Source organism: Charadrius vociferus, unplaced genomic scaffold (assembly GCF_000708025.1).
Source record: "Charadrius vociferus isolate BGI_N301 unplaced genomic scaffold, ASM70802v2 scaffold198, whole genome shotgun sequence".
Lineage (NCBI taxonomy): Eukaryota > Metazoa > Chordata > Aves > Charadriiformes > Charadriidae > Charadrius > Charadrius vociferus.
Window position 1 is genome coordinate 4,976,357 of NW_009649951.1, and position 27,030 is coordinate 5,003,386.

Genomic DNA, 27,030 nt, shown 5'->3' on the forward strand with positions numbered 1-27,030 from the left:
AGCATACCAGATAGTTACGTGGTGGGTTAATGAGTTGGGCTGTCTCAGCTAAGGGTCTGATGAAGTGCTGCAGCTGATGCAAGAGAAGTAGCAGAATCGCACAGGAAGATAAAGAAGAAACAAGAACAGAGGGAGGCAAGAATGAGGTCTCCTGATTTTCATGGCAGAAGGATCTTCGGCTACCTGTGTTCACAGAACAACTTCAGAGCATTATAGTGCTAGATGCCTCAGCTGCCAGCTGTGGTTGAAGAGCTTCAAACAGTGGGGAGTTTTGAATGAGTGAGGCAAGATAAAAGAGGCCATATGTAAGGAGTACAAGAGAAAGGTAGTGTATGAAGTGACATCATCTCAATGATGAAGATGGTTTTTAGTTTGTAGGAGGTAGAATGGATTTTGGATAGCAGAGTCTGAATCAGTGAAATATGTTCCATCCTTGGGTTGAGGGCTGATTTTATTTGCATGCCTTGAGTGTATTTTATTGATCCTCTCTGCACTGCAGGAGGATTTACACAGCACTCCCCACATTCTTGCCCAGTGTACAGTGACATCAGTGCTAGATTTAGATAAAGTACTGGGGCAAAAACTTCAGGGAGGCTTTAGGATTCTGTAGCAGTCATACATGCAGACTGGGTTACTGGGACCTGCAAGCGGCCATTATGTGAAATAACTCTCACTCAGAATTCCTTTTTCTGTGTGTTCAGTGTATTGCCTGCATTATAAGCAAAGTTTTTGTACTGTTTAGGTGCCTGTATGCTTTCTGTCAGTGGCAACCGTGAATCAAATGTGACAATGGTATTGGTGATCTTTTTCGTCCACAGTCAGTGCTTTATTGCTGTAGTGATTCCCTATGCTTGCTTTTTAATGAAAAATGGTGAATTGTAGTGTTTTATGTGAGTCAATGTTCTTGTTCTTCTTCTAGGAGTGCTGAAAAGAATGAACTGGCTGCTAGACCTGATGGGCTATATCAGAAATTTAGCATACAAGTCAACACCCTTACAAAATGTCGATGTTAAAGAGGTACATGCTGTGAAAATAATTTGCAGCTTTCATAAAGAAGGAGGTTTTGATGTATTCCACATTATTCCTCAGTAACAAGTATTACTCCCCATGCTTTTATATTTTAGAAGATTGTCATCTTACCTCCATAGAGAAATTCTTCTCAATTTTTCTAAATGTATGTGTATTTAAAACTCTTACTTTAAAATAGCGATGACATTTAAATTATGATAGAAGCTAAAGGCAACTAAAAGAAATCATCACTTCAAATTTACTATATTTACAGCACTTAAAGGAAAAAATTTGAATTCGCCAATAGAACTGTCTAAGCAGGTCAAAACTGTTTAGCTGCTGTTTCTAAGAGGGCTTTGACAGTTTTAGGGAACTAACATTGTTCCATCTTTTCAGCTGTTTAAGTCTTCTGGTTGAGGACACAAAATAAGATGCGACTTAGATCAGAAGGGCATTCATTACATTGCTGCATTATTTGCCAATCATTCGTAACACCACGATGGTGACCCCCTCTAATTTCCTTCAACAGTCAGATTGCTGTAAAGAAGTTATTTCCCCATTTTAAGTGAAATGCAGATCAGCCTTAAACTAGAGGATGATTTTAGAAGAGTACTGTTCTGCTTTTTTTTTCCAATTTCCAATTTTTTTTCCAATTTCCAATTTGAGTTGGTGTTTAGAAAAAGACATGCTTCTTCGAAGCATGAGAGAATATTAAGAAAATTTTGGTTCTTGCATTTTGAATGTTAGCTGAATTTTCAGATGATTGTTTTGAAGAGCAGGCTACCACCTGGATTTTTGGTTGGTTTGGTTTTTTTTTTCAATTGGGTTTGTTTGTTTTTTCTTTCTGTGTTATTCATTTAATAAAGTGCCTTTTTGCCTTTTTCCTGTTTAGTGCATAGATTTTCTCCTGTGGCTGTTTGCAGCTTCTGTGGTGGCCTGGGCTGACCATGGTGCACCATTACTACTTGGTCTCAGTGCTAACTGGTCACCGTGGAAGCACCAAATGATACTACCAGAATTATCTGGGGATCACATTGGCAAGCACCCCACTGACAAACTTGCTGTGCAAGAAACTCTCACTCTCCTTCCAAGCAGCATTTCCCTTTTGCTGGCTAAAGAGCCTTGGAAAGAACAAACACAGAAGGTAAAATTGCATGTCGTGGTAAGCATTTTCCAATAGTCAGAAAGCACCTTGTTTTTAGCAGTCAGCTGAAGTCTTAGTTGGAGCAGTCATTTCCTCTATATCTATTGCATCTGATTTGTGATCTTGTTTTTCTTTATTTGCAATCAGATATGACTCGTTCTCAGAAGATTGAATGTAGTTTATCAAGTAAAATGTGAGAGTTGCAAAGAACAAAAAACATTTCAATGTTGGGAGTCAAACTCGTGAGAGTACAGCTAGGAGAGGAGAATTGGCAGCTGCTGGTAGCAAGTCAGTCTTTTAAACACTGAAAGACAGATCCTCTGCAGTTGGACATCACTGCAGTGGCAATCTAGGGCAATCAGAGATCTTCTTTGCTGTTTGTAGTGTATGTCATTTATTTACAAGTATAAGTTGAAAATAAGTGTGGAAAATTTTGCCTAATTTGGCAAGCCTACTGTAGGTTGCTTGTGGTTGAGACATGGAAATATTGTTATAAAGCTATAGATTAATAGTTAGCGGTTTGTGCAAACCAGAATCCATTAAGGACTGGCTCCCGTACGCTCCTGTGTTCAGAGTTACCACTGAAGTCAGAATTCACATTTTGGGAGGAAAGCAGCTGTGGACTGTTAATATACAGCTGCCTAATTAGGCTCTAGGGCAGAATTTGAGACTATGCCCTGAAAATCATTCTGATAAGTTTGAAATATCACATTGTCCTCCGAGCACCCTGGACGGCCAGAAAAACAATGAAAAATGAGAGAGTTCAAAAGAGGGACAAAGGCAGTAAGAGTTTTGAAGGATTTGCAGTAAAATGTTTGGACAAGAGACTAATAAGAAAGGATGGTATTAATAGGTTAAAGGCATGAGCAGGCAAGAGGGAGGGAAACTATTTACTGTACCTTCTTCATTACAAATAATTATTGCTGAGGTAATGAGAAGGAACAAAGAGAGTTTCAGATCTAGCTGTGGGAGAAATTGCACTGACAGTGAGATGTACTTTAGGGCATTTGGATAGTTTGGGCAGAAGCTTGATGGACCACTGCCTCTGCTTAAATAGCTATGAGTTTAGCAGCAATCAGATGTTGCCTATCAAACTGAAAAGAATTTATGGTGTTCTGATACAGAGGCTCTTTTAATTCAGGTTTTCCTTTATGTTTCAATCTTTAGTTCATTGACTGGCTGATCAATATGATGGAAAGTCCTAAGGAATCATTGTCGAAATCTTCCACAGACCTGCTGAAAGGTAGGATATTTTTTAATCGGGTCCTTGTTTTTCCATAACTATCAGTACAGATCAAAATCTAGTTGTTAAAAGGAGTGAGATGAATCTATACTATTAGCACATGTAGGAGAGCTATATTTTGTCTTTAAGGAAATCTTCACAGGTAAGTTAACATTCTGGTCTGTAACACCTTCTTGTACTTGCTGTCTTATCTGCTGAAGCTTACGATGTACCACTAGAGATTGAAAGGATCTAAAGGTACATCTGGTCCTACAAGCGTATTTCAGTGATAGATCTGTCAATTTTTTTTAAGTCACCCTTAAAAAGAAAATGCAACATACTATTTGGAAACCCTTCAATACTAGAATAGAAATCACATAACACTTTATTCAGGTGCAACTGAGGACTGAAGTGTGGGGAAGGGATAGGAGACAGGCAGTGACAGCCTAGTAGAATAGTCTGACAAGAAAGGACAGAGGAATGAGGGTTGCTGAAAAGATGTATGAAAAGAAAGATGGGAAGTACGTGGTATTTTGAATTACAGAAATGGCCTGTGGCCCTAGCATGCACCCCATTGCTCACCTAGAGATGTAGGATTGTGAATACAATCTCTGCAAGTCATTTTAAGAAGATACAACAAAAACTTTAAAGTGAAGTGAATTCACTGTGCTTCTTTCCATTAACACAAGGCACCTCCTTTGAATCACCTGATTTGTTGGACCTAAATCCAAGTATAAGTTCTTTGCATTACTAGGATAGTTAGCCTTGTTTTGAGCATCTGAAATCTTTAATCACTCTCTGATAAATTCCAGAATTTCCCTGTTGTGTTTGCTAATCTCCACCAGAAACAATGCTAAAGGTTGTTGGAGAATCTTCTCTGTACATCAGAGGATTCTGATATGCACAGTATATTCTCAGTATGCCCTGATTGAGATGAGTCATTGTTTCCATTGAGCTTTCCATTCTTTTTTTTGCTTTTAAGTACAAGAACATGAAAGTCCCTTCTGGATGACGAGAATGTGACTGATTTGGTTACTGGATTCTGCCTAAATACATGATGCTTTCAAATCGAATTGAGGAATCAGTGAATTGCATTTCCAATCAATGGAAATGAAAATCAATTGGAAATGCACAGAGGACTTACACATTGTACTTTGTGCTTCTGTCCTTGCTAGTGCCTCCTGTCTGCCCTCTTGCATCATTGCTTATTGAATTCAAACCTTCTGCAGTGTTGGTAGATGGTTGATCTACGTGTAGCTTCAAAGTGACAGTCTAATTAGCAGATGATGTGATATGATTTCAGTAGGAGATATGCCATAAAGCAGATGAAAGGCCTAATACAACATCACATTTCAGAGACTAGTGTATCTTGTGAACAGCACAAGTAGCATCAAAACCTGTCGGTCTAGGAGGAGAAAAAGTCACGAAAAGTCAGTAAAAGGAGAATTGAATCTATACCTATGTTAGTAAAATGACTAGGGAGAATACTCTCACGTCCTCTCCAGTCTGGACTGCACAATTTAATGTTATTTGTCCTTGTCTTCACAGTTACGCTTCTGGCCTTGAGATCTCTTGCAGAGTTCAAGAAGAAAGCGGTGTGGACTAAAGCTTATGGGTGGTAGCTGCATGTTGTATCTTATCCAATCAATAAAACTGTTCATACTTGAAAGCATACTATTACTATTCAGGCATCAAGACCACCAATTTCAAAGAGGTTTCCTATCAGAAGGTGTTGGCTTTTTTTTTTTTTTAATCCTTTTACCTCCTCCCAAAGACTCATAAGATAAAAACAATATTTTGTTTTTCACTAATGGTGTGTTGTTCTTTTACAAACTACCTAGCGTGGTTTAAACTGTGCTGAATCTAAATGAGAAATACGCGTGCAGTTGTTTCAGTTGAGTTGTTTCAAGTGACACCTGGGAGCCTCAAAAGCTGTAGTGGAGTATTCCTTTAACTTATGGAAGTTTTGTAGGGATGGGTGGAACAAAAACCTTGTAAAATTTGTTTGGATGTAGTCTATTTACTAAAGTATGTTTTAGTGTAACGGACTTCTGAATGAGTTTTATTTTTTAATTGATAACTCTTTTTTAGTAATGCTCTTGTGCAGTAGTGACAACACATTGAAGGTATATAATGTGAGCAGGGTTTCTGAAAGGGGTGGTATGTTTGTCAGTTTTGCAACAGCTTTATCAAGATCATTGAAATAAGTCAATGATCCTAATGGCTGCTCTGTCCCCAGCTCCAGGACGGTTGCAGTTTTCTTTCCACTTACAACTGTTCTTGTCTCCTTTACCCTCCTTTGCCTCCAGGCAAAAGGGACGATACAGCAACTTTTCTACCCTTGCCATCTTAAATAAAATTTCTACCCCTGCCATTTTCCTTGTTTAATACTCTTCTCTCTCTGAAGGAATAGAAAACTTTTCCACTTTGCAGCCTTGCTAAGACAGACTTTAAAAGAGATTTTGTATTTAGCCATCCTCCTCACTAGAGCAGACAAAAATTAACTAAATATATTTGGTCCCTAATGTCTTCCAAAGCAGTACTAGTGAGAGCATTGTTGATTTTGACCAGCTTGCATGAAATGTTACTGCCCTACATCTAGAAGCCACACCACATTGCAAGAATTCTCTTTATTTCAGGACTGAACAATTCCTCTGGCGAAAAAATTCTCCTCTGACGTCTTTATGGGCTTTTCTCACTTAACAAGGTTACTGTGGGATGGCAGTGAGCTTCCCACAGCAATTAGACATTTCTTCAGCAATTAGCTGTGTGGAGGATTAACGCAATCCTCATTTGTGTTTCTGAAATAGTGTATAATAATGGTAACTTCCTGCTCTGTATGCAGCTGTATACTGAAGATAGTCTAAAGATGAATGTACAGAAGGACCCACTGAAAGCAGATGTCACTGAGTCAGTATCTCAGTGCATGACATTTCCATTTGTGTGCACTTCTAAGTAACCTCTGACAAAGCTAAATATGTCACGTTTTAATGGTGCCATCTCTAGTGTAGTTTCAAACTAACTTACACCTTTACTCACCTGAGTTTACATGTGTATTAGCATTTTATTTCAGGTTAAAAGTTTGCCTTTTTTTTTTTAAAGGGAATCTCTGGGCGATGCCCACATGCTGTGTTTTAGTTTGCATAGTGGAGCAGTGTATAAACATCTGAGTTAAACTATAGTGATAGACAGTAGAAAAGATAAGCCAAGGGATGGCATGGCACCACCTGAGAGTGGCAGTGCTCATGCAGCTTCAGGGAGCACTGAGCATTTAGGAGCATATCTGAAATGCTTGTACACCAACGCACACAGTGTGAGAAACAGACAAGATAAACTGGAAATGTTGGTCAGTTCCCAGAGCTACAGTATCATTGGTATTGGTGAGACTTGGTGGAATGAGTCCCACGACTGGAGTGCTGGGATGTAGGGCTGCAGGCTGTTCAGGAGAGATAGGCAGGGCAGGCGAGGTGGAGGAATTGCGCTGTATGTAAGGAAGAGGTTTGACTGTACAGCCCTTACAGTTAATGATGATGTGGTTGAGAGCCTCTGGGTGAGGATTAGGGGGATGGAAAACAAAGCAGATGTTGTTGTGGGTGTCTACTATTGTCCACTCAGCCAGGATGGTAACACTGATGATTTATTCTATAGGTAATTAGGAGAAATCTCTGGATTGGCAGCCCTTGTCCGTATGGGACTTTCCAGACGTTAACCACACCACTGTGACAAGTAAGTCTGGGAAATGCCAGAAGTACGTGGAAGATTATTTCTTGTCACAAGTACTCAGTGAGCCAACTAGTAAAGATGCCATCCTAGACTTGTTTGTGGACAGAGAAGGACTTGTGGGAGATGTGATGGTAGGTGGCTGTCTTGGCCACAGTGATCATGAGTGGTTAAGTTTAAATTTTTTGGTGTAATGAGAAAAAAGGTCAGCAGAGTTGCTACTCTGGGTTTCAAGAGAGCAAACCTTAAGCTACTCGGGGAGCTAGTTAGCAGTGTCCCTGGGAATCTGCTTTTGAGGGCTTAAGAATCCCTGAGAGCTGGTCAGTTTTTAAGAACGGCCATTTAGAAGCGCAGGAGCAGGCAATCCCATTGTGCCAAAAGTCAAGCAAGCAGGGCAGTTCTTGGAACTAAGGTGGAAAAGAAATTTTATGATCTCTGGAAATGAGGTCAGGCTTTGCAAGAAAATCACAGAGCTGTGGTTTGCATGTGTAGGGAGAATACACGAAAGGCCAAAGGTCAACTAGAGTTGAAACTGTTGGGTCAGATAACAAAAAATTCTTTTTTTAGTATGTTAAGAGCAAGGGGAGAGCTAAGGAAAATATTGGACCAATACTTAATGAAGTTAGTCACCTGACAAATATGGATCAAGAAAAGGCAGAGGCATTTTATGCTTTTTCTTGCCTCAGTCTTTATTAGTACTGATAGACCTTGGGGTGCCAGTCCTCTAAGTTCAAAGACATGTAGGAGCAGTGATTTTTCCATTTGAAGACCCTGAAATTGCAAATGACCAGTTGCACCAGCTGAATCTTTGTAAATCCATAAGGCCTGATGGGATTAATCCCAGAGTACTGGAGGAGCTAGCAGATGTCGCAGCAGAACCCGTCTTGATAATCTACCAAAGGTCGTGGGACTCTGAGGAGGTCCCTGCTGACTGGAAGCTAGCCAGCATTATTGTAATTTACCAGAAGGGCATCAGGGAAGACCCAGGGAACTACAGACCTGTTAGTCTAACCTCATTACCTGTGAAAAATCATGAAGAACATTATACTGGGTGCTATTGAAAGGCATTTAAAGGATGATGCAATCATCAGGCACAGTCAACACGGCTTCACAAAGGGAAGATCCTGTCTAATCTGATTCTATGACAAGATCACCCACCTAGTGGAGGAAGGGAAGGTGGTGGATGTAGTTTTTCTGGATTTTAGTAAGGCTTTGGATACTGTCCCTCACAGCATCCTTCTGGACGAGTTGTCTGACTGTGAGATGAGTGGGTTCATGGTACACTGGGTGAAAAAATGGCTGAGGGTTATAGTGAATAGGGCTACATCTGGCTGGTGGCCAGTCACCAGTGGTGGTCCTCGGGGCTAGTTCTGTCCAGTATATTTATCAACAGTCTGGATGCAGGAGTTGGATGCACCGTTAGCAAGTTTGCTGATGATACCAAGCTGGAAGGTACTGCTGACTCTCTCAAGGGACTAGAGGCCTCGCAGAAGGATCTAGATAGATTGGAGCATTGCGGTATGATTAATGGGATGAAATTTAACAAATCAAAATGCTGATTCTACATCTAGGACAGAATAACGCTGGGCACAAGTCTAAACTGGGAGAGGAATGGCTGGAGAACAGCCCTGCAGAAAGGGATCTGGGGGTGCTGGTTGACATTAAGCTCAACAGGAGCCAGCAGTGCGCCCTGGCAGCCAAGAGGGCAACCCACATCCTGGGGTGCATCAAACACAGTATACGAAGCTGGTCAAAAGAGGGGATTATCCCGCTGTATTCAGCATTGGTGCGGCCTCACCTTGAGGACTGTGTGCAGTTCTGGGCCCCACAGTTTAAGAAGGGTGTGAAGGTCCTTGAATGCATCCAGAAGAGGGCAACAAAGCTTGTAAGAGGGCTGGAAGGCATGTCCTATGAGGAGCAGATAAGAACTTTGGGCTTGTCTAGTTTGTAGAAAAGGAGGCTGAGGGGCAACCTCATTGCTCTCTACAGCTTCCTGAGGAAGGGAAGTGGCAAGGGAGGTGCTGATGTCTTCTGCCTGGGATCCAGTGACAGGATGTGTTGCAATGGCTCTGAGCTGTGACAGGGGAGGTTTAAACTGCACATTAGGAAGCATTTCTTTAGCAGGAGTGTGGTCAAACATCAAACACAGTATACGCAGCTGGTCAAAAGAGGGGATTTAGCACTGGTGCAGCCTCACCTTGAGGACTGTGTGCAGTTCTGGGCCCCACAGTTTAAGAAGGGTGTGAAGGTCCTTGAATGTGTCCTAAAAAGACTGACAAAGCTGGTGACAGGGCTTCTGTAAGAAGTGGCTGAGAACTTGTCTAGTTTGGAGAAAAGGAGGCTGAGGGGTGACCTCATTGCTCTCTACAGCTTCCTGGGGACAGAAGGTGGAGAGGGAGGTGCTGATCTCTTCCCCCTAGGATCCAGTGACAGGACACACAGGAATGGTTCAAAGCTGTGCCGGGGAGGTTTAGACTGGACACTGGGAACCATTTCTTCACCGAGAGGGTGGTCAAACACTGGAACAGGCTTCCTAGGTGGTCAATAACCCATGCTTGTCAGTGTTTAAGGGGCATTTGGACAATGCCCTTCATAATATGCTTTAACTTGGTCAGCCCTGAATTGGCCAGGCAGTTGGACTAGATAATCGTTGTAGGTCTCTTCCAACTGGAACTATTCTATTCTGAATACTCCAGTGTACTGTACAACTCTGTGTTCAGTGCACAGGACTAAACTAGAGCTAGTTTGCAGTAAAACCCTTGGAAAGGCAGATAAGTTGGCTGCTGGGTTCTCATTGAGAATCCTTCACTCTGTAATTCCATTCCTATTGGGCTGCTGTATCTGCAAGTATACATATAGCCTATGATGGAGAGACCATTCCTCCTGTTTTGTGCTAGTGCTGGAGAAATTAATATGACTTTTATTTCTAGGTGATCACCTTCAAAACAGTGTGTTGCTCTGGAGACAATAACTTTCAAGGACTGAGGTTGGCAAGTTAGTTGCTACTGCATTTTAGATGTGTGGGAAGGCAGCAGAGGAAGCTTGTGGTGGAGTTATTGGTGGGACAAGTTCTTCTGACTCCACCATAGCTGTTCTGTGGGCAAACAGAAGGGATATTTTTTTTCTAACTTTAGCACTTAGGTATAATTTCTTTTCCACACTATATGTATTTCATATGCATATTTATGAATTCAATCTCAGTACATAAGCTGTTACTAAAACTACTGTTTTTTCAAATATCGGACAAATGTAGTAGTCAAATACCATTCTGTTCCTAAAGAGATTTTTTAACCACTTTTAATTATATGTCACTTACCTAGTGATATTTCTTCACCCTTGTCTATACAGTACATTATTTTGCCTGTGTTTATGTAGATATTTAAGAACTACACTTATTTTGATTCCAATATCAGATGATCTAAATGGAGATACAGATGAGCTGGGATCTCAAGACTGATACAAGTTTTGAACAAAGATTTAAGTTCCCAGAGGTGGAAAGACTTGGGCAGCGTTTTAAGCTGCTTTTTGCCTGCCTAATCCTGAGCTTTTCAAGAAACTAAGGTAAGGAGTTGAAGCTGAAGTTACAGTCACCTGCTGTGGTCACACATGGAAGGCTGATTCCCTGAATCTCCCAATTGACTGCCCCAAGTTACCTCTGCACCTTCTGTCATTAACTTCATGCCTTTTTCCTGCAGTTTAGATTTGGGGCTCCTCCCCATAGTGAATTTTAAAGAATTCTTCTCCTATTCCAGCCTTTTAGCCAGATGTAAGAATCAATGCAAAGGGAGAGCATCACATCCTCATATTTATTTTTTTTTTAACATGAAACAATAAACATGGCTTAATATGATGGGCTGCCAGATGCCCATTCAGCTGCTCCTCTCACTCTACCTCCACAGCAGGACAGGGAGAAAGTGCAATAAGAAAGCTTGTGGCTGACGATAAAGAGAGGGAGGTCATTTACCGCCAGAAAAACAGACTCAATTTGGGGAAGACTTAATTTATTGCCAGTTAAAAATAGAGTAGGATGGTAAGAAACAAAAGACAAAACCAAAAAAATCCCCACCTTCCCTCCACCTCTCCCTTCTTCATTCCTTCATTCCTGAATCTTCTACCTCCTCCTCCCCAAGTGGTGCAGGGTGGGTAGGGAATGGGGGATGCAGCCACTTCATGAACCTTCATCTCTGCTGGTTGTTTTTCTTCACACTGTTCCCCTGCTCCACCATGAGATCCCTCCTGTGGGATGTAGTCCTTCATGAACTGCTCCAACATGGTTCCTTCTCACAGACTGCAGCTCTTCAAGAACTGCTCTACCATGGGTCCTTTCCATGGGGTATAGTGCGTCTGGAAAAGGCTGATCCTGTGTGGGCTTCAGCTTCCTTCAGGGCACATCCACCTGCTGCAGCATGGATATCTTGTCTGGCGTGGTCCTCCATGGGCTGCAGAGGGACAACCTGCTTCACCATGGTTTTCTCCATGGGCTGCAGGGGCATCTGCTGCAGTGTCTGGAGCTCTTCCTCCTCTCCTTCCCCATGGACCTTGGTGTCTGCAGAGCTGTTTCTCTCACATTTTTCTTATTCTTCTCTCTCACAGCTGCGGTATAGTGTTTTTTACCTTTTCTTAAGTATGTCTTCACAGAGGTGCCATCAGCTTTGCTATTTGGCTCAGCAGTGTCCTGTGGTGACTCTGTTTTGGAGCTGACTGGAACCAACTGTGTTTGGCATGGGGGAAGCCTCCAGCTTCTCATGGAGGCCATTCCTGCAGCTTACCCACTGCCAAAGCCTTGTCACATAAACCCAATACAATGTCATACGTCATGTTTCTTCCTACAGGGTATATTAATTCCAGGCAGTTTGGTGACAAACACTTGAGATTGAATTTTCAAGGGGAAAAATGTCCATGTTCCACCTTTAGTGTGTTATATAGTGGTTTGATGTGAAGCATTCTTATTCTGGCTCTCTTCTTCAAAGCTGTCATCCTGTTCAGCTGCTCTGTACATTTCTTCATGTTGTCACACTTGAATCGGTTTGGGTCAGACAGAAGTCCAAGGTGGGAGTACTTCTATTTCTCTAATAAGTTCCGAATTCCTACCTCTGTTTGCAGTGCTTTAAAAAAAAATACCAGGGTTGACCCTATACTATTGCATGTATGACGTTGTTGTTTATGGTTTGCCAATACTCCAGTGGTCACAGTAGTCTGCAGGTATTGTCTGGCATATATATTAAATAAATAAAGATGATAGTAGGTGACCTTTCTTAAAAACTGAGTTTGAGGCCAGCTTCACTCTTTCTTTACATACTCTCTTAGGCTGCATGGGTTAGAAAGTCATACAGGCAAAAGCCTCTTCAAGTGGTGATAGTGTTTGTTGAAATATTATTTTCCAGTTATTATCTTTCCTCCCTCCAACTATTCTCTGTTCTCCCTCCCCCCAGGTCTTCAGTCAAGCTCAAAAAAATAGCCTCACTTTTCTCCCCCACCTGCTTGTATTCAAATGTAGGTGATAATCAATATGGGTGAAACATCAGAAAAGCCTCTTCCAGCCTCTGAGCAGTTATTTGTCCATTTTTGCCTGTACAGTCCACTTGGTTGCTGTCCATATTCTTCATTCACAACCTTTGAAGAGACTATGTTCTAGTTGCATTCTCACAGAGAGTCCTACAGAAGTATGAGGAGCAACACACTTGAGTAGAATGGCTGGAATTTTGCACATGGCTTTTGATAGTCATGCACTTCCCTTTAAAGAACAACATATATTTGGCCTGACTACATCACACAACTTTTGTTTATCTGTCTGCTGTACAGCATGGAAGAAAATCATTGTGGTGAAAGAGACTCTTAAGGTCTGCCAGACTCATAAGTTTTTATTTCTGCTCCTTAAATATCCCCTTGAATGTGTAGTAGATGAGTACCGGATCAGTTGCCTTTTTGGTTTAGCTGTGTTTTCCGGAATCTTGTTTGGAGAAGTGAAGGTTGGACCAGAATGGGAGGGATCCTTTGTGAATGCTTGGGGCCAGCCACCATGTGAATCTCACAGGTTGCAAAGTTTCCAGCTTCTGCTCCTTGAGAGATTCCAGTTCTAGCCAGTTTAGCATTTATATATTTGAGGGACATACATGTTGGCCTAATACAAAATAATCTTGTAGATTAAATGGTATTGTCATTACAGAATGTCTGTTGCTAATGAGGCAAGAATTAACACCAGAATAAGGGTGTGATTGTGAGTGGAGGCACTCTTCAATTTTTTTCATTAACATATGTTAGAAAAAATGTATACATTTTTAAAACTCCTGCCATTTGAAGTCAAAACATTCCAAAGTAACTAGTTATTTTGAGCTGCTCCATTTTTGAGGTGCATTAAAGAGACATGCCTTTTCTGTTTGCATGTACATTATCTGGCTGTAGAATTTTCAGGAGTTTTGCATTGAAAATATTTTTCTATTTTCTTTTTAACCTATGATATGCAGCAGCCCACTGGGAATATATTTCTTATTTCCAAACAAAATATCAACTTAGCTTCTTTTCTTTTTGATGTTGCCTGTCCCTAGGTGTGCCTTCCTTTCAGAGAGGAGATTCTGGATGATAAAGCACATACCTGAATCAAAACACAAAATGATATAAGAACAAGGGAGTAGTGTCCACAGTGTCTTCATTTCATTTAACAGGAACAGTATGAGCCTTCATCTGGCAACCTGCACAGTTCCTTCCATGAACTTAGGAACAGAAAACTGCATCACAAAGATGAGATCCTTCAAATTAGCGTTAAAGCCAATGGCAGAACGAAGACTTGGCTGTAACGCAGCCAACTTCAGTTCAAATTTTTTGAAAGTATTTTGTTGAGAAGGAGAAGCAGGTTTTTTACATGCAGGTTTTGGAGTGGGCTCTTTTTTTATCCCTTTGGAAAATTACGCTGTAAACATTTTAATTTAGCTATAACTTCTCATACCAGCTGGGAGGAATGAGTGAGGTGGCGTTGCATAGAATAAGAGTATGATCAAATGGGAGTTGATTTAAAAAAAAAAAAAACCTAAAAAAAACAAACAAAAAAATCCCGAAATGCGCAAACTTTAGTAAGTAGCTGTAAGGCCAGGATCATTGAAGCAATTTTTATATTTTTGTTTTGTATTTTTATGCCTCACACAGCCAGTGTCTCTTCCAAATTCAATTATTTGTATTTGAAAGACACCAGAAATCAAAACAGCTGGTGGTGAACTTCCCTGCAGTGGTATGCAGGAGATGTAGCAGAGCAAGTTTGTGAAAGGAGCTATGCTGATTTGATTTTTTGTTGCCATAGGCATCCCAGTTGCATTGAGACCCAGCTTTCTGGAAGATGAGATACTTACCTATGAACAGCACTAGCAGGTACATTTTCAGAACATAGGGGAAGTAGATTGAGAAGGCGAATGGAAATGGTAGCTTGATGGAGTATGTGCCAAAGGATTCAAAATAAGGCAGTGATACACAGATTGCAAATGCTGTAAAATAACACGGTAAATCTTTAGTCAAAAGCAGGTGGAAGATCATCAAAAAGCTTCATGTAAAAGTCAGTTACCTTTAAGGCACAGTATTATATGCTGAATTTACCATGTCATTCATATTTGTCTGCACGTGTTGTTTTCTCCTTCAGTTCAGTTTTGTAGGTCTGAGATGCGAATTGCTGTCAATACTAGAATTATCAAGTATTTCCTATTCAGTAACACCTTCTGTCACTCCTGTAGTTGCACTGCTTTCCATATGATCTCAGTGGGCACATTTCCTGACGTAAGTATGATAAGCTGCTAAATATGGCCTGCGCCAGTAAGGTCAGCCTCACTGGGTGGGGGAAAAAGGCAGCTTTGGGACTTCCTGTCTAATCTGGTCAGTCTGGAATGGGGGAATCCATGTGTCTTTTGTGGGGGTATTTTCCTGCTTTATCCACAAAAATGAACATTTTCCCATACTGTTTAAAAAAATCAACAACAGGAAGGAAAAAAAAAAAAACAAAACCAAAAAAAAACCCCAAAAAGAGCCTGGACACACAAACCCCAGAGAACTCCTATGAAGGAAAAAAAGCACTGAAAAGAAGATAGATAGGTGACATACATGTTAATGTGAGAGTAGATAAAAATTTATGACTACTTTGGCAACACAAAAAGAAATATCTTAAACACAAATGACAATTGAACTGATCAAATTTTATTGAAGAGGATTAAGGAAGCAAGTTGCTGGTACCTATCCCATCTCCTTACCTTTAGCCAGAACTGAAAGGGGATAGAGCGGGATGCACAGTGAGAAGTTGAGCCATGTCAGTGGTAGGTAGTATATTCCTGTCCTTGCTAACATGTTATAAGTGTACCTGCAGCAAGAGGAACAGCAGGTGAGCTCAGAGGGAATGATCATGTATTTAAAATAAAGGCATATTACTGAAAAATCCAAGGGAATTGCAGGAGAACTTGGAGCTGCCTATCTGAGAAAATTTCAGAACAATACTGCAACAGTCATGTTTCAGCTCTTACTGATGTCTAAAAGTAGATGGTTCATTGTTTCGGAAGTGTTGTCTGTGGTGCTACCCTAGAGCAAGCAGACAATGCAGCCCTCCAGCCCAAAGCCTCTGTCAGAAACCAGCGTGATTTCATATTGGTCCATCAGAAAATGGGTTTCAGATAGAGATGTTGCAGTTGAGAGGGGCAGGCACAGTATGACTATTGCTTTGGACTGAGAAAATGCCCATTTATGACTGCTGAGCCAGTTAAGCCACTGCTGAAGGAGGCTAAATGGCAAGGTAATCGCAGGTACTTAATCTTCTGTAGTATGGCTGCCCCTCCCTTCGACCTCAGAAGGGGTAGTTGGTGCAAAAAAAAAAAAAGGTTTTGCTCCCATGTGTTGCAGTAGTTTATTCTTTCTGTGGCTGTTACTGGGAGACCAGAACGCTTAGGACTTCAGTCTCCAAAGGTGAGCTAATCCTATCTAGTTTGATCTAAAAGTGGTACAGCAGCTTTCCAAACACTGGAGAAACAGGTCTGATTGCATTTTTGGTCAGCTGAAAAGCTTTGTGCCCCGTGGTCTAGCTAGAGATATGAAAATAAGGATTTTTAAGCCACTGTTAGCCAGGAGTGTTTCTGGCTGATGGAACCAGCATTAAACAAAGTTTCTGTATTCCCTTCTTAATAATTGATTTGAGTAATCATTCCTGGACCGTAGAAGAGTTTGATAGGCTACAAATGTACTATCTTGTCTGAAGTTTGCCCTCTCAACCTCAAGATTGTCTCCATATTTTACTATGGAGACATAATAATTATTAATAATAAGCCATAATCACAACCCAATACAAAAAGGAAACAGCTACTCCCTCTCTGTACACCTTCTTCAGCTTTTTATCGCATAAGCAGGAAAAATCAGATACAGAAAACCTTGCAGAATTTGCTTTCAGTATGTCATTAGCCATAATGCACAGGATATTTATGTTCCTGAAGAACTATGGGGAAGAACTGGTAATACTTCAAGACTAGTTGGCTAAGGGATGGGATAGATTTCTGTACACTTTTAGACATGGCCACTTCTTTGAGATGCTAGGACATGGCACAGATGCTGCAAAATAAATCAGTTAAGAATTTGAAGTCTGTATGTGTTGCACTATGCGTTATTATTTGAATTGGTCATTTGCTGCTATAAACCACAGTATCTTGCCTATTAAACGGCAGCTGTTATTGCTATGATGCTGGACTGTGTTCTTTAGCATTGATAGAAAATAATGATGCATTGGTAGGACTATTATGCACAGACAGGACTTTACAGCCAATACTGTTCACACTTGTGGGCTCTCTCCAGCTGCACAGAACCCTTTCATTTGAGAGTAGGTTCTACTATTTTACCTTTACGAACTTGAAAAAGAAATGGGATGGTGCAATAATCCAAATAATTAATACAAGTAGTAGTTTATTAACACATGTAGTACAAATACTCTGAAGCTGACTTAAAATATTTCTTCTAAATCCAACCTGACACTTTCCTTTTTCAGATCTCTTTTATAACATATATTTCCTTTGCTGCCTAAATCCATATGCCCCAGTCAGTCCCCAAAGCAAGGTATTTAAAATAGCAGAAAGCTATTTTAGCAGAAAGAAAGAAGTTAAAGTAAAAAACCTTGCTCCCCTACAGAGGTTGCTGTGTCTTGTTAAAATGCTTCTTAATTCCATATGTCTTCCCTGCTGTAAGTCTACAAACTGAGGTCCATAGAAGCTTAAGTTACACTTGAGAAATGTTAGTGACTTCAGATACCAAAGCAAAAGTCAGTAATCTGGAATTTTCACCATTTTACTTTTACCACAGGGAGGTACTGGTAACCTTCCACCATACAAAGTTCTTGAGATAAAAACCCTGAATTGTATTCCTATCCATTTTGCCTCATGCACATTGTCCCTTTCATGTGATATATGCCCTACTACACCAAAATTCTCAGTCTCTGCAGGGGAGCTCTTTGGAAAGCACAGTGCAATTAATGCAGAATAGTCTTTCTGTCTTAGTAGGAAGTTTGGCCAGTGCTGCCTTACTGTGCTGTCAATCTTGGATTGAAGTGAGATGTTAACAAAAATAATAATAAATTAAAGCAATAGGATTGTAAATCAGTTTTAGAAATGGCTGTTCCGTGGGAGACAGTTGTGATTTCCTTCTAAATTTTTGTTTAAAATGTCAAATCCTTTGAAATACAAATGTTAATGTAACAATTTAGTTTTGTAAGTCACTCAGCCTCTCAACTATGCAGATTTTTGTAAAGCGTTTATTTAAAATGGGTGATACGCTTTTCTACCAATTTTGAAATAATGAAGTGAACCTGCAGCACAGTGGGGGTGGGGTTCTGCTTGCAATAATGACCTATTTTCCCCTCGTGATTTCACGGTCGACTCCTTACCTGACCACGTCTAATAAATTCCAAAGGAAAAATAAAACACACACGATGTATTTCCCTTGAACTTCTTCCTGACTATTGATCACGACAAATAAAACAATTATTCTTTCAGTGATCTGAAAAGAAAAGAGAGTTGTGAGTTCAGGTAGCACCTTCTGTAGCTCTCATTTCTGTACCATTTTGGCAAAATACGAGGCCACAGGTGAATCTGATTTGCTTTACACAAACGCTCTATTGAACGTTTCACTTCTTAGCCTGCTTTTGTCCAAGGCCCCGTTGGGCTCCAGCTCGGAGAACTGGAAACTGTTGGCTGCAGCATCAGATATCTGTGTGCCAACAGGGATGACTTGGGTTTGTATCCATGCTCTGCCCTGTAAAATATATATGTCTGTAGTATTCAGCTCTGCCAACAGCTGCTTGTGAAACTCTGCCAGAATGGTACCAGTTCACTCTGAACTACTCTGTTTAAAAATGTTGAAGGAGAAAACATGCATCATTCAGTTGGTATAAATCGGTATAGCTTCATTGGGGTTTTTTTATACCCACTGTGATCTCTTCCTCAAGGTACCGTAGGTTTAATGATTTTGTGCGTTAAGATGTCAAGTCAGTGAAGAGTCATGAAATGAAAAGGGGTTAACAAGGTGGTTTTTATAAGCACCGTCATTCTTCACTGGTTTCCCCCTTCCCCTTATTCCTACCTTAAATGAAATAAGAAGTTGGCCTCTCAGCAAGTTTGCATGGTAGTTTTGGTACATAAAGTTTATGGGTTCCTGCATGGAATGTTTTGGCTACAGACTTTTTTTTGAAAACCGCATCTGTCAGATAATGCAGCCATCACTTCACTATTCAGCAAAATTACGTGAGAGCAACTTTTCAGACAGAAAGAGAGCATGTCCATCCCCTAGGGACCTGATTCCTCATCTTGAAAAGCACTGAGGGGCCACAGATAAAAATGGTTTTGCTGCTTCTCACCCTGCCCTGACTGTCACCTTGTGCCGCTGATCCCATTGGTCCCTAACTGAGGAATTGATTTCGAAGAAGGTCAGATGTTGAGAGTGAGAGGTAGTAAGTCCTGGGTTTGTATGCGGATGCTGAGGAACTTGGCAAGAAAATAGGGAAACTGGGAGTTTTGATGCAGGATCTGAAACCAGATACAACAGAGAGAGGAGAAGCCTGGTGGGACAACTATCACAACAGGGAAATCAAAACAAAGGTAAAAGCTGTGTGAGCATTGAACAGGATTGTGTGCTGGAGAGAATAAATAAAATAGAACCTGAGTTAAAATCATTTTGGTGAAGGGTGGTAAAGGAGTGCAGCATTGGTGGTGTGGGCATTTTGTTCCCAACCCTAGGATCAGACTGGGATGTGGAGAGAGAGTTCTGCAAGACTCTTAATATGAGAGATATTTCAGGGAGTTGTCTCACCTAGAGACCAAAGCTTTATCATGATAATGAAAAGGTGGACATGTTTTTAGATGTCAGAGCTGGCAGGTTTTCCAAACCATCACTTGCTCCTCAAGAGGTAGCTGGGTGGAAAAGTACTAGAAAACAACATGGGTCCAGTGATCAGGAGCTGATCCCATTTCAGTGAGGTGGGTAAGCAGTAGACAGGTAGCAATGATCCCTAGTTTCAAAAGGATAAGCACTGGCCAGTGAGACAGAGTGGCCATGGAGACCCAAAATTCAGCCTGATGGTTTGGGAGTGAAGTAGGCTGTGGATTTCCTTCTCTGCCCAGGGCACAAGCCGTTGCACAGAGGCAGTGAGTATCACCTAGCTGGGGCTCAAGAGGTTTCCTCCATCAGGATTCATGTTTGGGAAGGGGAGCGGTGGAGGCACTCAGCCTCACCAGTTGCAGACGATGGAAGTCAGTAATGAGACACTGTGTAGTTGCAGATGGTGGAAGTCAGTGATGAGAGTGTGTAAAGTAGGTTAAGCACCTGCAAGAGCAGGGACCTGGACCAGACACAAAGCAGGTCCCCTGTAGGTCTTCTGTTCCTGTTAGACTGCAGTCTCAGCCACCAAGCAATGGGATGCGCAAAGCAGCCATCAGAGACTGAAAGTGAAGAACCACCTGTGGCCTTGCTTTGGAGCACATCTGCAGGGCAGGACACGGGCCTGGCTGCTCAGGGCAATTGTGATGTCCTCATGAGGACAGACAGTGGCATCCTACCTGCCTCTCTTCTGTGTCAATGGGGAGGTTGCCAGCCTGCCTGCCTGCCTTTATCCCCCTTCAAGACATTGTGCTCTTTTCTTTCATAGCACTCATACCTTTAGGTAGCCCACACAGATGGAAGGTGCGTGCAGGGGTTAGTCAGAGGCTGGGGACCTTTTCAGCAAGGAACAAGGCAGGGTGATACTTGAAGAAGAGATTCCAGTAAATGTCTGTTGATATTGTGGCCCTATACACACACATCTGTATACATATATACATGGAATCATGTACATATCTCAATATGCACACATACAGGTATGCATATGTATACATGTCTATATACACACATCCATATATACACATATATACATAAAGCATGTGCTGCAGCTCAGCCACAGCTCATTTCTTCTGTGGATTATCTTTCCTTGCGTGAATGAAAATATGGTATTCTCTGTTGCTACTCCCTTACTCAAAAAAAAAAAAAAAAAAAAAAAAAAAAAAAAAAAAAAAACCCAAAAAAAAAAAAAAAAAAAAAAAAAAAAAAAGAAAAAAACACCCAAAACTAGAAGTCCTATGTTTTCATGTTCATGAAAAGGAAGTATGTGCTGACACCTCACAAAGCGTAAATACAATGGTTTCGTTTTTCATTCCTTCTTGTTCTTTGTGTTAAGGTCAAACTGGAATTTCCTTCCTCTCCCAGTACTGGTCTCTCATAGCAAGTTCTGTAGAATGGCATAAATTTCCACAAGGCAGCCTGGGCGTTTGAAGTGAGTAAGTGAAACAGAGCAGATTACACTAGCTAAGATTAGGGCAGGGCAGGCAGCACATTCACTTCCATTTTTTAATAACCATGACTGTGCAGTATCGTACTTGGTACCTGAAACCCTTACTTAGCTCTTTGGTTTAGTGGATGTTTTTAAAAAGTAAGAAAAGTGCTACTAAATTATTAGATTAAGTTTAAAATTAATGATTTTATCACAAAGTATTACATTGCCTTTGGTGAGGTAAATCCAATCCTGTTTGCACAGAATGAAGAACTGGTATTTTGTTTACAAAAAAACCACCAGTCTTTTCTTATATCTTTCCTACTCTCTCTCTTGCTAAAGTACCAGTGTCATCAGCCTTTACTCCTTGGCCAGAGTACTAAATTTCATTATCCTGTTTTGAAAACTGCAATGATATGTGACACGTTTTCCTGTCCTCCTCTCAATCGTTCAAGCTGCAAGTGCCCTGAGAGACATCCCTTTGCAACAACTTTGTGACCCTCCCTTGTCTTCCCTTCCTCCAGAGCATCCATCACACAGGACTCATCTGTCTTTCATGGCGTGACTTGGCCTTGGCCTACCTAACCCTTCTCAGGTGCCTGGTGGCCTGAGCCTTTGTCCCTCAATGAGGCCACCCTGAATGGGTTTTCCCAGAGAACATCTCTGAATTTGCTTTTGCCCTACCTGTAATGTGCGCTTCCCTGACATGACTAGTGTCTCCTGTTCTCTCTTCCTAGAGATCACCTATGAGATGAACTTCACTGTGGATGTGCACGTGTGTGCATGGCCTGAAGGATGCATCTAGGGATGTGTTTTAAGCTTAGAGTCAGAACAGGTGGTGGGAATGCAGAACAGGGCAGCCACTATCAAATTCTTGCAGCTTTACCAGTGCCCTGACTATGTGCTGTAGTCCAGTAGGCTGCAGTGAGGTGAGCTCTAACTGTCCTTCCCCAGTTCTTTGTGGAAAATTGATTTTTTTTTTTTTTTTCCCCCCTAAGAGGCAGGGAAGAAAGTGTGGCAAGGGACATGGCAGTACTGTTGGCACAGAAATCCTTAACCTACGCTCTCACAGCAAAAACAGGGCCACCCAAGTGAAAGCAGAGTCTACACCAAAGAGCTTGTACACCTTGCTTGGACAGCATGAGACTACTGCTAACATCAAGGCTAGAGTGTTCTGTTTGCGGAGGGAGAACACCTGGGGGAAGAAACAAGTAAGGATCCAAAGCTGTGATCCTTTGTTGTAAGGCAAACGTTTGGAGTCACAGCGCCGTATCATTCTCTGACCCACCTTCTCCATGCTGCCCTGGAGAGCACTGCAGTAACTGCACTGCCCAAGAAAGGTCAAACTTTTCTTGCTCAGAATATTCAATTCATATCTCGTCTCTTCTGTGGTGGCACACCACAGTGTTTGGGCAGCCCCCCCGATCTCTGCTTCCGTAGGGCTGGGTAGGAAAGGAATGGACTATGTCAGGGCTGGGGAATGTGTAAACTCTTGCCAGGATAAGCCTAGCTTTAATGACTACTGGCGTTAGCAGGCTACTCTTCTCTCCAAGAGATGATGTGAGATTTGTTACAGAACACATTAGATAGGATATTCCACCTCCCACCCCCGCCACCCACCCCCCCCCGGGTAGGGCAAAAGCATGTAGATTTAAGCAGGGAAAAAGAGTTAATTGCATTTTGACAAATTTACTACCATACTTAGCAAACAGCATAAATGAGAGAGATCTGTATTAGTCAATCAATTTCTAATGGAGATTTAAAAAGAGGAACATCTTTACCCATGCAATATGTCATTTGATAAAAATGGGCTATCCAGAAACCTAAAAACATAACTAACTACTCTTAGTCTTCTACCTTCTGACTGCTGAGAGCAATACCAGTTTCACCATTATTCAAATACTAAGGATTGGAAAAGTTTGAAGGTAAACTCACATCAACATTTTTACTTTTTCCAATGCATTAAGAAAAATACCAAAACCTGAGATTAACTCCCAACAGAAAACAAGAGTGTGGTAAGGAAAATGACAAAGAATCATCTTGTTTTCTGCTATGGCATGTGATCTTTTGGCTGGTTTTCTGCCTACAGCTGAACATATGCCCTGTAAACCCCTTAACAGCATCAGAACCTCTGGATGCCACCACAATTTGCCCATGTCTGGGCAGAGACCCTTACAGCAAGAATGTGACAATTCTCCTTTCTTTCCACTGCCACTGTTAATTCGTCTTCGGTCCCTTGATTTTTCTTTCTTAATTCTTTTCCTTCCACACTTCATGGCTGCCAGCAAACCCTGTTTCAGGAGACTTGATGTGCTGGTGGTTGTCTCACTGCCATCCCTTTGCAAGCCCACAAAATCTTGTCTTGTGCTTGTCTACCAAATAAATACACACTTGTCAGTGAAGAAATGTCATGGGAAATAATTAGCTACTGAAACATAGGCTCTGAAGCGTTTTCTTCTGGCTGTAAACATGTTGGCTGGGGACATAGTATCCTCAGCCACCCATGGCGCCCTGCAAATGGTGGCTGCCCTGTTCCTGCAGGTGGCCGCTTCTCTGGGTATCATCCTTGTCGCTGGTGTTGTGGGCTGGGTGTGGGGCACTCACTGTTCAGTTTCACTCCAAAAGAAAAATTTGAGAGAGCAGCTCTTTGCCAACCCATTTCTAAGGGCTCAATTGCTGCTGTTAGCAAACCATTAGCGGACCAAGCTCCCTGAGAAGGGGTGCGAGTGGAGCACTCAGGGTACTTCAGCTTGGGCTTGTCCCCAGAGGCAGCCATGGCAGAAGTGTGTAGGTCATCCAAGGAGGGTCTTGAGAAATGGACTTACCTGCAAAAACCTGGGGAAGAGACGGCTTTTATCAATGCCAATGAGGATGTGTAGGATCTCCAATACAGATAACAACTGGCAAAGGCGCATTACAAGTCCTATGGAGTAAAATGTGTCGGCCAACGAATCTACAAAGTGAAGAGCAAAATTAGAGGGTGGTTATATAGTAAAAGTCTGGACCAACTACTGGGTTTGCTCTTGCCCTATCACGCCTGGAGAGGATGAGAAATAAGGTTCACACAGTGCCAAACTTTTGGGTAGCAGAAGCAAAGCTTTGGGGAGGGGAGGAGGCAGACTGCGTGTGTGGCTCTGACACAGAGATGGGAAGCTGAGGAAAGAATGGGATCTCCTGTACTTGATGCACTGGCAAACACTGTGCAGGATGTGTTGGTTTAGAGATACCATTTTTTGATATTTCTAAATGTGAGGAAATGTTTAGGAAATGTATGAGGAATGGCTAAACATGAGGAGATGTTGAGTTCCTGCCTGTTTCTGTACCCATGGCACTTCCTAACATAAGCAGACGATAAAGTAGGTCTATTATGTGCCTGCAACTGTCCACCATTATAAATCACTTTATATTTCCAGTCACTAGTTTTCTATTTTTGTGCCTTAACCCCAGGCACAATGGAAAGAGAAATATGTTATAATGTTTTTGGATGGAGAGAGTATGTGCAATAACCACAAATACATTCCCTCCTAGTCGCTTCGATGAGATTGATATTCACCAAAATGACTGAACCTGGTCACATTTAGGTCTATCTCTTAAGTGAAATGTTACTGCTGAATATTAAAGCTCATTAGCAAAACAAAAGCTTCGTTCCTGACGTGATACAGGCAGAATGAAGGTACCAGTAGTTTGTTCATCCTTTTTAACAGAAGAAACAATGCTTTTCTAATAGAAATTACAGCCCCTGATATTTTATGTACACCTATTCAGAATCCTAACTTCATCTCTAATTTGACACCTCTGTGCATCACTGCCTTTTAAAATGTTTAAGGAAAATATCGAAAGAATCCTACCTTTTCCAAATGACATGAACCTGATGATCATATTTGTAAATATCCAGGAATGTCCACAGAATTGCATTAAGTCATACACGAAGAGGTAGGTGTTCATCATAAAGCTGTGGAGCTGAAAATGATAAAGCAAACTGTATGACTTACTACAACATTCAAGCTTTTTGACCTCTAGGAATTGCACCCTCTTTGGACATGTTAGTAAATCAAAGTAAAACTGCTGAAATGTAAACAGATCAGTGAAAACTGTCTGTGTCTGTCAGTGGCCACGGAACAGTTCTCTCCCTAAGCGACCAAAGGCTCCCTTTGTTGGTGCACCCAGGATATGCCCAGAAAAATTTGCTGAGTTTCCACTAGCGATTAGGGTGATCTGCGGCCATAGAGTGAAACTTGTGCCTCCAGAGGAAAAAGTAGCTAAACAAAGACACTGCACCAAGTGCTGGATTCACGCCTGAGCCCCTTGGCTTGGCACTGCCCTGACGGTGTGGCCAGATGCCAGGGACTGCTGGCATCCCACCTTCCACAGCCCTGCTGAGGGATTGGGACTCCTGCAGACTCCGGCCTCGGGATTTCCACATTTGGGTGAGGTTTATCCTGTTCATCCCAGGAGACACGCCTCTAACACACACTCAAGACAAGCTTAAAGTAGAATGCAGATAACTTGCCATGTCTCCAGCAGACAGCGTATTTGTAAGTATTTATAAAAATGTCGGTGAAGAAATGGAAAAGAAAGGCACATTTCAATCTGCTTTTAAGTGATGCGGTCTGAAGGATACCTGTCTGTCTCTTTTTTTTAACCAACTCGCTCTACAGGTTTTCCAGATAAACGTTAAATTAGGGTCTTTGTCTTTCTGCACAGCCTGTGTTTCAGGTTGCCTTTAATGAAGTGAATCTTGTCCTATTGGAGCAGACTAACTTTTGTAGCTATTCTAAACTAATTTTGATAGGTAGTCTGACTTTTTGCAGAACTTTATAGGCTCTGGAGATGCTTAATTGCCCTTTCACATTAATGTATTTTCTTCTGACTTATTCCAGAGAGAGAGACTTGCCTGTCCTCCAGCTATGAAAAGGACTGTCTACCCTTCGGGGAAATTAATTTGTTAATTTTCTACTAGAATTTATCTCCTATATTTGACCACTTAATTTCCTGCCCCAGTTACTAGTAAGAACACTTTAAGCTGCCCCTTGATCCAGTGTGTTCATGTGGTATGTTTCTGCTATCAAACTTTATTTCGTTTGTATCTCTACATTATGATAAATGCATACATGGCATTCCCCGCATTGGACCAAGACCATAAATAACAATACACACTTCTGTAAATTGATCTAGATAATCTGATCTTGTACATTTTTAAGCTAAGTATATCCCAGAGAGGTCGTATAAAATGCCTTTCTTCCTCTCTCCCTGTTATGCAGGATGGCCGCTATTCACATCATCACTTCTATAAGCACAGAAAGATTTGTTGGTATAATTTACTTTCTAAGAGACACCAATGCCCTTTGATACTATGGAAATAAGGCATATGAGGACCAGACAAAGGAACGTATTCCACAAACACTCCTTTTGAGAAAAGTATGATACAACTGAGTTGGACTAAAGTCCAGCGAGCTCCATAAATACTGACCCCCAAATCCCATCTGCCTTATTACTGAATGACACTCTTGTGATAAGGAAAAAAAAGATGGGACACTGTACATTACAAAAAGGCAAAAAATTAAGAACATTGTTGTGATTTAAGAAACAAACAGTCTTATTACTGGATAGATAAGATTTACTGTAACTGGTAGGAACGTTACAGGAACAGTTATAAAATTCTTGTGGCTCTCCAGTCAGCACCTCCACCAGTCCCTTTGGTCTGTTATTGCCATGTGGGCTTTGCATGGGATGCAAGCTGAGTGTATGGTTTCTCTCTTCCTTTGAAGTTTAGTTTGCTACATCTGTTTCTTATCCTCAGAACTTGTTTTTCAGTGATTTGGGCTTATTTTCTGAACTTTTAATCCATTGGCTGGCCAGAAAATTGTTGTCTTTACAATTCTTAAGCCGCTTAATCTTGGCTAAACCAGGGCGTAACCATGAAGACATTTGTAAAAGCAGCTTCACACTAGTGTTTTGGCAATATGGCAGCTGTTGCATGTCAGAACTCATCATCTTTAAAATGTACTGGCAGCTACTGAAATGTATACACACTGTTGGCATTTATGGAGGGCTCCAGAGTGCCAGTGAAGCATAGAGATGTGCCAGCGGGCAGAGTGCCGGTGTTACCTGGAGGACCAATCCCGGCCACAGAGCTGT

The 27,030-nt window shown here is 41.5% G+C and overlaps 2 protein-coding genes across 2 annotated transcripts in view; one reads left to right on the forward strand and one right to left on the reverse strand.

Annotated features, from left to right (window-relative positions):
- FOCAD (focadhesin) overlaps nucleotides 1-4,996 on the forward strand; it is a 109,232-nt gene extending 104,236 nt beyond the window's left edge. The window contains exons 40-43 of the mRNA XM_009891507.1: nucleotides 920-1,017; nucleotides 1,901-2,152; nucleotides 3,320-3,395; nucleotides 4,923-4,996. Coding sequence (XP_009889809.1) covers nucleotides 920-1,017; nucleotides 1,901-2,152; nucleotides 3,320-3,395; nucleotides 4,923-4,996 — 500 coding nt within the window. The remainder of the gene's footprint in view (nucleotides 1-919; nucleotides 1,018-1,900; nucleotides 2,153-3,319; nucleotides 3,396-4,922) is intronic.
- Nucleotides 4,997-13,603: 8,607 nt separating this feature from the next.
- PTPLAD2 (protein tyrosine phosphatase-like A domain containing 2) lies at nucleotides 13,604-24,837 on the reverse strand. Its single transcript, XM_009891508.1, has 6 exons — nucleotides 24,741-24,837; nucleotides 23,718-23,845; nucleotides 17,980-18,092; nucleotides 15,320-15,426; nucleotides 14,435-14,566; nucleotides 13,604-13,686 (listed from the first exon to the last, which is right to left on the reverse strand). The coding sequence occupies exons 1-6, from the start codon at nucleotides 24,835-24,837 to the stop codon at nucleotides 13,604-13,606; spliced, it is 660 nt and encodes a 219-aa protein (XP_009889810.1).
- Nucleotides 24,838-27,030: the final 2,193 nt, after the last annotated feature.

Excerpts from the sequence above, each read along its gene's own strand:
- PTPLAD2 (XM_009891508.1), bottom strand. The coding sequence starts at position 24,837 with ATGAACACCTACCTCTTCGTGTATGACTTAATGCAATTCTGTGGACAT. Across the intron at positions 18,093-23,717 it reads TCTTCCCCAGGTTTTTGCAG|ATCACTGAAAGAATAATTGT; the intron begins GTAAGTCCATTT and ends TTTTCTTTTCAG. Across the intron at positions 13,687-14,434 it reads CCTGCTAGTGCTGTTCATAG|GTATGTGCTTTATCATCCAG; the intron begins GTAAGTATCTCA and ends GTTTTGATTCAG.